The following is a 9,815-nucleotide window of genomic DNA, read 5'->3' as shown; positions in this document are numbered from 1 at the left end:
TCCTCCAACACCATAACTCAAAAGCATCAATTATTTTATTCATAGCTGCTGGGAAACTCAAACCAAACACACCAAACTTATCAAACTCATCAACTGTATCTTGCCACAAAAGGCTCATTTAACTAAAGGCCAAACCTAGACTGAGGGAAGTGATGATTATTCAGTGATAGTCACCATCCATATGGATTCCTGGTATGGTGCTGTAAGATCAGCACTGGACTGAGAACCACAAGGTTGACAGTACAAATCTACCAGCTGTTCCTAGACACGGGTTCTATGAGTTGAAACCAACGTCATGGCATTTTAACAACACCATGTGAGAGACCAGGAACAATTCCTAGCCTATATACCTTATGTACAGCCTCTATCCATACGTCAGTGGAGGACTGTGTGCTGATCAGATACTAAAGCTTCCAGACTAAGATGGACTGTAAAGAAAGGCCCAGTGATCTATCTCTGAAAATCAGTCAGTGAAGACATTAGGGATCATAACAGTCCGATCCCCAATCAATCATGATAATAGTGAAGTACAAGGCAACACACTGTTCCATTGTGCCTGGAGTCATCACAAGCTGGAGAACAAGTGGGCAGTAACTAACGACAACAAATCCTGGTCCAGATAGATCTGACACTATAGAATTCTCTCTGAACCTCAGCCTCATAGTTACCCTACACTTAGCCTCAGAATCAGCAGCCTAGAAACACGTTCCAGGGGAAAAGTTGCTAATCTCCAGCTTCCTTCTCCGCTATAGGGTGAATTACACTTCTATGTCCACCAATATGGCTGATTAAGTACTCTGAAAGACATCACCAATGGAACCAACTAAGATGCTAGATAAAATATATAAATAAAAACTTCTTCTTAACACCAGACCTGACCGGACATTAAAAGAAGAAAGCTACAGAAGCCTTGACTTGACAGCAGGGATCCTGGGAGGCCAAGCACAAGATGCCCTGAGCTTTCTCCCTGATGGCTGTCCAGAATGCAGGGAGTGGAAGTAAAGGATAGGTTCTGCTCTAATGTGGGGTCTTAGAGGAAACTCCTGAAAGGCTGTACCCACAGGTTAAGATTAAACAAAACAGAAACCAGAATTATGCAAAGTATACACAAAAAACTTTCCTGTCCTGACCTTGACCCCAGATGGAGGGGGAAATGTTTCCTTAAGAATTCTTACAGAATCAAAATCTTAGTTGAGACTTCACTAGCTTAACCTGGGTTTGGGATCCTGGTGTGGCACCATGGGTTAAAGCGCTGGACTGCATGGTCGGTTTGAACCATAAGGTCAGCAGTTGAAGATCACCAACCGCTCATCAGAAACCCTACACAGGATCACCACGAGTCTGAACTGACTGGATGGTACTTAACCACAACAACCTAGGTTTGCAGGCTGCTTATGGTGTGTATGGTCTGAAAATCCTTACACAGATAATTTATTAGAAGAGTCCTGTGAGAAGGGTACACAATGTCAATCAGGACTCACAGGATTTCCACATGTTTCCAAGGAAAACATGCAACGAATAGCCAAAACAGTGAGGTAAGAAGAGTGTTCCTGCCCAACTTTTCCCTTTGAAAATCTGCCACAAGCTTTGGGTTTATATGCTACACTCCTAATAATCAAATGGTTCATCTGAAAATGGAGCTCACCTCAGTGAAATGATCAAACAGAAATTCATCTTTCCCTTACTTTGTATTTGCTCATTTTTCTTGCTGACATTTATATCCTTCTGCTAGTAGCATCTACCTGCCTCTATCCTTCCTTCCCACCCTCTGTATTTTCTCTCTTTTTCAACGTTCTCTTCTCTGACATTCCCAGTCATTATTCAATTTTCAAGATTTAAGGGCTTGAGTCCAGGTTCCAGCTCTGCCATCCACTACTTTGGGAAATGCTATAGAACCTTGGTTTACCTCAATCTTCTTGTCTGAAAACTAGTTTAATAGATCAAACCTGTCTACAAGATTATTATGAGGATTAAAGTGATAGTGACTATAACACTGGAAGTGGGGTGGTGGTTCTGTGCCCTGGAGTCAGTTCCAATGATCTTGTATAATACAGGGCTTGCCAGTCAGTAAATCTTTATGGAAGTAGAAAGCCTCATCTTTCCCCCATGGAGCAGTTGGACTGCAAGTTGGTTTGAACAGCAAGGTCTGTGGTTCAAACTCGCAAGCAACTTCTCAGAAACCCTTTACAACTACTGACCTTGCTGTTAGGGGTACAATGAGTAATCCGCTATGGTACCAGAGCTCCAACATGTTTAGTTGTTGTATTTGTTGTTAAGTGCTGTTGAGTTGATTCTGACTCATTGTGACCCTTTACCGGGTTTCCAAAGAATGGCTGGTGGATTTAAACTAACACTGCAATTCAAATCGAACTTGTGGTCTAGAGCTTATCCTACAATGGCACACCAGGACTCCAATACTGTAAGACATAGTAATTGTTCAAAACACCTTCTAGAGTATTGGAGAGTGGCTTCCCAGCTTCTTCATCAGGGATGACAAACCGGCATGTGGGCCAAATCCAGGTAAACCACCTATTGCTGTATGTCCTACAAGCTAAAAACCAATTTTCTATATTTCAATAGTTAAAGTTCATGATTATGTGAGTGTTTAAATGACATAAGTATCTATGTAGAATCTTTGACTTTGATTCTTGACCCACAAACTCTAAAATTTACTAAATTTTCCTATATAGAAAAAGTCTCCTAATTCCTGAGTTAGAGAATTGTACATTCAAAATGATGCAGTGAAAATGTAAGGATTCAGCTTCTGAATTATTATTCTATTCACAATTTGGAAGAAACAGACTTATAAATGTGCCAGAATGCCAGAGGTGAAGTTAAGAAGGTGGATGGAACCATTTTCTGCTTGCTATTGTCCACAATTAAATACCTTCTGCCTCACAAATGCCCATTTTACATAATAATGTTTCAAGGACAGAGCTCACTGTAGCTCTTAGGAAATGTATGGCCAAGAGAGAAAAATGACCTTCCCTCCGATAGGATAGACTGAGAAAGACAAGGGCATCCTCGAAGCTGGGGAATGGAGACACGCAATCACCAGAGCCTGAGTGACAGGTTTCGTGTTCCAAAAATTCAGTAGCAAGCTAAAATAGAATTAACAGTATTGAGATCAAGCTGCTCCAGACAACATGAAATAAAAGACTCTCTATGCCACAAGCTGGGAAGGCAAATAATTGCCTGCGTTTTCCATTTCCGCTGTACTCTGAAGCGAAAAGCTAGTGCTTTGGATCTCCAGTCTCAGCTCCTCTCCTATAGAAGTGTTCCATCTCTGCAAAAACTTAATTTGAAAGAGAGACAGATCTTCAGTGGTACCATCTGTGTGTTCAAAAATACAGCACTCTTTCCCAAACACTTACCTGCCCACCAGTTTGGTTTTTTTCCCCCACATGTCATGCCAAGGCTGATGGCCCAGTCATAGCTGCAGGTACAAGGGGATTAATGCATCGTTTTCACTGTTATTAGAATTCTTCCTTTCTCAGAGTATAATATCTCTCAGGCACAACCTAATGTTTTCTTCACCCTAGGCCAGAACTCATGTCCATGATTGATTGCTATCATAATATCAGCATAGTCCCATTTTCTATTTACTCTGTGCCTTTCTCCACAGGGCTCAAGGCTTTTCATAATAAATCTAATCATTATGAATATATATATATACACACACACACACATGAACACTTAGTTGGTTATATCTTTGGTTCCTCCAAAACACATTTGCTATGAATGTCTCTGACACAGGTGCCATATCTTGTTCATCACTGTCTCCTTTGTACCTTTACAAAATCAAACCAAATCCACTGCCATCAACTGATCATGGCTCAGAGCGACCCTATGGGACAGAGGAGAACTGTTCCATAGGCTTTCGGAAGTTATAAATCTTCATGGTAGGAGACTATCTCATCTTTCTCCCACCAAGCAGCTGGTGGGTTTGAACCACTGGCCTTTCAGTTAGCAGCCTAATGCTTAACCCACTGCACTATCAAGGCTGCCTAGAAAATAACAGGGCTTCAAAAGATGCTTGTTGAGTGGATGATGAAGAAGTGTAAAGATGCAGAATTAGAAAACTGAAGGAGCTGGAAGGCCAACGTTGCCGCCTTTGCTATTTAACTCAGAACCAGCCCTAAAATGAATCATTCATTGGAAATATGATAGAATGCCTTCCTTTGACAGAATTCTCTTCATAACCATCATTATTTTACCTCTTCTGAATACTGGCAATTATTCTGACATCTAAAATGCATTAACTTATAAGCAGCAGTGGCTCTGACCATCTATCTTCTTATACTGTTACTACTTTAATATCCAGTGGACACATTCCTTGTCTACTCCCAGTGAATCTACAGTGATACATATTGCCTCTTGTTTCCAAACATCTTTCAAGAAAACATTTTGATATAGCCTAATAGTATCAGAGACGTGAATGATTATGTTTACTATAGATAGTCCTGTTTCAAATGAGAATAAACCATTTTTGTAGTAACACACTGCAGATGCCAAGGCTAAAAATGTTTCTATTACAGCATATCACTCTAAATTCCAGATAGGACAGAGAAAGAAGTGAAACATCACAAGTGAAATTCAGATACCTACTTTTGCAGTCATCTTGGCCAAAAGCTCTTGTAAATCCATTATTCCTTGCACCAGGCTCAAGAAATCACTGCAGGTTGGGCAAGCTCAATAAAGAAAATACACAATATTTATTGATAGTGTTTCTACAAGGGCAACATTTCTAAAACAGTAGCTGGTGTGCTGTGTAGACGGGTTCTTCCTTATTTTGGAATGAGTGAAATCCCAGAGGATTTTAGATGGCAACTATTTTAATAAGCAAAAAAAAAAAAAAAAATCATTGGAAGATTCAGCAAAGTGGCAGGGTATAAGATCAACGTACAAAAATCAGCTGGATTCCTCTATAGTAACAATGACAAAAAGACGTTAGGTGGCAACTATTTTAATTAATAAAAAAAAAAAAAAAAAAGGACTAGGAAAGGGGGCTGTTAACCCAAAAGAAGGGCAATATAATATTTTTAAATTAAACCCAAACTCCCCCTTTTTATTGAAAGGTGGGTGGAAAATATGAAGTATGCTAGGAAGGAGAAAGTAAACTCAGATTCAGTCAAGAAATTTAAACAATACATTATACATATATAAACAACACACATACATGAGAGGATTTTCAAAAAGTCTGTAGAAAAATTCATTTTGTCTTTTCGCTCTATTTTTCCTTGATCTTTTTGAAGCCTATATAAATATAAGTAATACTGTAAGATAAGCACTCAACCGTAAGTTTGGTTTAAACCGTAAGGTTAGTGGATGAAACTCACCAGTTGCTCCTAGGAAATCATATACAGGGTCACATTAGTCGGAACCAACTCGATGGCACTTAACAACAACAAAAACCATATATATATATGGAATTCTGGTGGTGTAGTGGTTACAAGTCAGGCTACTAACCTCAAGGTCAGCAGCTCAAAACTACCAGCCATTCCATGGGAGAAAGATGAGGCTTTCTGTTCCCATAAAGATTTACATCCTTAGAAACCCTGTACAGTGTTGCTATGAGTCTGAACTGACTCCACGGTATAGCACCACCATTTATAAGAAGACTCCTTACGTGGAAAAGTACTGTACTGCTTACCACAGGTCGGCAGTTCAAGCCCACTTACTATTCTTGAGAAATCCTATACATGGATGCCATGAGGCTGTACTGACACTTAAATTGTCACTGAGTGTGTTCTAACTCGTGGTGCTCCTGTATAGAGATGCAGCTGATGAGTTTAAAACATCGACCTTGCTGTCTAGTGTTTATCCTACAATACCACACCATATGCGTGTGTGCTTGTATATATATTTCTGTTGTTAAATGTCTTCATTTCTGACTCATAGAGGCCCTGTAAAGGTTTTTTGAGGAGTGGCTGGTGATCTTGAACCACTGACGTTGTGGTTCAAAGTAACTTTGCAGTCCAGCACATTAACCCACAGTGCTACATCAGGACTCCTTATACATATATATACATTCATACATATATATGTTGTGATTGTTGTTAAGTCCTATCGATTCAGTTCGAACTCATAGTGAGTATAGGGTGTCTGAGGAGCAGATGGTGATGTCCAGTCTTGCGGTTAGCAACCCAGTACTTATCCTAGAGCACCACACCAGGGCTCTGACATACATGTGTTTATGTATACGTATGTATGTACCTATCTGTATCAACTTACAAAACAAAAGCTGCTAATATTACTTTTCTCTTAACTTTAATGTTTCATTCTATAAATAATATATAACCTCTCTTAAAAATTCAAAGCCAGAAAAATACAGTTGAAAAAAAAAAAAATCCTCCTTTACATCCCTCACTACCTCAGAAGTCAGCACTTTCATAAGGATTTTCATGTGAAAACTTCCAGATTTATTTTTCCAATAATATCAACAGGTTTTTTAAATTTAAAAATCATAAGTGTTTTGTTTTGTTTTTAACTTGCTACTTACTGCGATTCAAGTTTGGACACTGAGTGATGTATCCATTCGGCATAAAGATTATTTTCCCATCTTGGATGATCCCCTTGATAATAGAAGAGAGAGATGACAAGTAAGGTTTCCATCACTAATTCAGATGGCCTATCTGAAGTCACTCACTCACAGCAGGTCAGATTATTTTTTAACAAAACTGATTATTTTCATTCTAAAGGTGATTGAGCCTTAATCCATATTGATCTATCCCAAACCATGCTATTGTAGAAGTCGTGAAATATAGATATTGAAAGGACAATTAGTCACCACTACAAGTTAATATCCTAAATTCCTGGAATGGTGCTGTGACTTAATGTGCTGGACTGCAAGGTCAGTTTGAACCACAAGGTCGGTGGTTTAAGCTCACCAGTCGCTCCTTGGAAACCCTATACAGGGTCATTATTAGTCGGAATCAACTCGAATGCACTTAACAACAGGTTAATGAGACCATGATACCAGCAGTCTATCAGCCAATGTTCTGAAACTATTAGACTAAAAATACACCTCAATACCCTAGTCATCCTTAAATATTAAATACTGGTGTCTCTCTGTGGGTCAATGCGCTGGACTGCAAAGTCAGTTTGATCCACAAGGGTTGGTAGTTCATGCTCACCATCCGCTCCTCGGATACCCTGTACAGGTTCACTATGGGTCAAAACCTGAAGGTCACTACGAGTCGAAACAATTATTTACAGGATTTTTTTTTTTTTAAGTGAGAAGGAGATGAGAGAAATATATTAGACTAAAATGTTTCTATTGATTCATTTGTTTTTGTTGTTAAGTGCCACTGAATTGATTCTGACTCGTAGTGACTCTGTATAGGATTTCCAAAGAGCAGCTGGTGGGTTTGAACCATCGACCTTGAGGTTAGCAGTCTAGTGCTTATCAACCTACTGCACCACTTTATTTCACTTAGTCAAGGAAATTAAAAGAAATCAAATTCAACATGGGGGAAATTCTGTAATGATCTTTGCTCCTTAGCTAATTAAGTAACATGTGGTGGGTCTTTAAGGTTTATTCAGCATCTCTCTGTAAATAAAAAGGGGTCTTTTAATTCTAGGATTCAGTCTGGAAGGACAGCCTCATGAAAGGAGGTCATCAGAGCTATCATCTCAGAATGAAAATATTGACTTGGCCTTTGAATTTTTTCAAGTTGAATTTCAAGATTCTATTTTTAAGATTTTTTTTTTCATTTGATTAAAAATATTACAGAACAGATGGAAGATGTGGAAGATGGTTCAGAATATTGAGCTTAATCTATAAATAAAGCATAGGTTTAAGGGAGCACTGCAAGGCTTTCAGAGTGAGCAACATTTAACATTTATGTGCTCATATTCTACACAGGAGAAGATAATCAGCAAAGGCGGTTTTCTGCTTATTTCAAAATACTATTTAGAAATATTACTTGAAATAATAAGATGCTAGCATCTCTTCCCCTAATTATATACATTTATTAAGCTCTTTTTCTTCAGGGATGATACAGGATTTGTGATTATCAATGGAGTCAACTTCACCATGAGAAAGATGGCCCTGCCAATGGCTTCTCAATAGCCATTCATAATCTTCTTGCAGGGAGCAATTGTAAGAGCACAATCTAAGGGAATCTAAGAGAATCACCTTTCCCTGGGACAAAGCTGTTCAGGCTTTTCAAAGCCAATGAACTCCTTTGAGGAACCATTGCATCATTTGAGCACATGTGACTATATGAGAAAAGCATGTTACTGGGAGTAAGTGGCCCTGATTTCAAGGATCTTCTGGATTCTTCTCAAACTCACTGGTCCTTGGTCTCCTATTCTACAAAAATTAGATATCAAAGCTAAAGGGTTTTCCAGCACTTAAGTTCTGAAATTCAATGAAACAGGCAAAAAAAAAAAGAAAAGAAATTGATACAGTTTGCATCTCTTTGTTTTCATTACAGTTTCAGTTTAAAAAAGAAAACTCAATAAGACAAAATAAAGCTATATAGGTCCCTTCTACCCAAGAATGGATTATCATTAAAAAAAAAAAAAAAGGGGGATTCTCCGTTTTATAAAAACATCTGTCTAACCAGATTGAATATGGGGTGAATGGAGAATGATCAGCCATTCAGATTTTCCCAGGACTTAAGGATTTTCCAGGACACAGGGCGTTCAGTGTAAACTTAGAGCAAGTTACTGGTTGGTCACTCTAGAGCAGCAGTGAGGTACTTCCAGCCTACAGACCATATAAGGGCCATGAAACCATTTGGTCTGGCCCTGCCAAGGAAAACGCAATTCCAGTTATCACATTGGTGATGGTGGTGGTGATGTGTCGTGGAGTCAGTTCTGATTCATAGCAACCTTGCAAAGGGTTTCCAAGGCTGTATATCTTTTCGCGAGCACAAAGCCTCATCCTTTCTTCAGCGGAATGGCTGGAAGCTTGGACCTGCTGACCTTGAGGTTAGCAGCCCAACTCATAACCACTATGCAACCAGAGCTCATCAGTCATCTCATTAGAGGTGAGTTAAATGTTTAACCAAATATAGCAGGTTAATTTTTACGTTGATAATTTTGTATGGCCCGAGAATGATTTTATAAATTTTGGCAGAATAAAAAAGGTTCCCCGCCCCTGCTCTAGATGATGTACACGTGGCAAAGGCACATGTACCATAAAAGGATGGGTCCATCTGCTGGTCAGATGACCCTAAATCCTGCTTGTTTTATCAGCCATGAAAAGGACAGTAAGAAGCCTGCAGCATGTTTGTCATGATATTAATCACCTTTGCAATTACAAATGGAAAATCTATTTTAAAAGGATACTCCTTCCCCGCTCATGCTATAGCAACATAATGAGGTACACAGAAGTGTTGCCCACCCCACTGCCTTTATTTTTTTAATGTGCATTAGAAACTACAAATGATCTTCTTCACACCATTCCTCGAGCTGCATCTTCTCACCTTTCTGTCTCCCCATTTTCATCTTTGGCACACGCGTGGGTTACACAATCGATAGGTGAAGGTCAGTGAGGCTGACGTGAACAAAAACAGGAATAAGATCTAACAGCTTCTCATTACTCATTAAAACCAAACCCTAGAGCACATGGTGAGTTTGATTCTGAAATCATTGGGGTCAGGCCACATACTAGCTGGAAACTTGTTCTTGCCAGATCCATCAAGACAAGAATGCTAACTGACTTGAATGGATATAATTTGAACTGGATTTAAAAGAACAGTACAAACACCAACTGGTACTGGTACAACGAAAGGCACATAGATCAATGGAACAGAATCGAGAATCCAGAAATTAAAGCATCTACATACAGCCAATTGATCTTC

The 9,815-nt window shown here is 39.1% G+C and overlaps 1 protein-coding gene across 2 annotated transcripts in view; it reads right to left on the bottom strand.

Moving 5' to 3' along the window:
- Positions 1-9,815, bottom strand: part of NELL1 (NEL-like 1 (chicken)) — a 1,454,777-nt gene that overhangs the window by 1,144,573 nt on the left and 300,389 nt on the right. For both annotated transcript variants that reach the window (XM_006865820.1, XM_006865821.1), the window contains exons 6-7: positions 6,503-6,575; positions 4,609-4,691 (exon numbers count right to left, since the gene is read on the bottom strand). In XM_006865820.1, coding sequence (XP_006865882.1) covers positions 4,609-4,691; positions 6,503-6,575 — 156 coding nt within the window. The remainder of the gene's footprint in view (positions 1-4,608; positions 4,692-6,502; positions 6,576-9,815) is intronic.

The sequence above is a fragment of the Chrysochloris asiatica genome, unplaced genomic scaffold, assembly GCF_000296735.1.
Source record: "Chrysochloris asiatica unplaced genomic scaffold, ChrAsi1.0 scaffold00083, whole genome shotgun sequence".
Classification (NCBI taxonomy): domain Eukaryota; kingdom Metazoa; phylum Chordata; class Mammalia; order Afrosoricida; family Chrysochloridae; genus Chrysochloris; species Chrysochloris asiatica.
The sequence above is the reverse complement of the archived record's forward strand: the minus strand, read 5'-3'. Positions and strand labels throughout refer to the sequence as shown.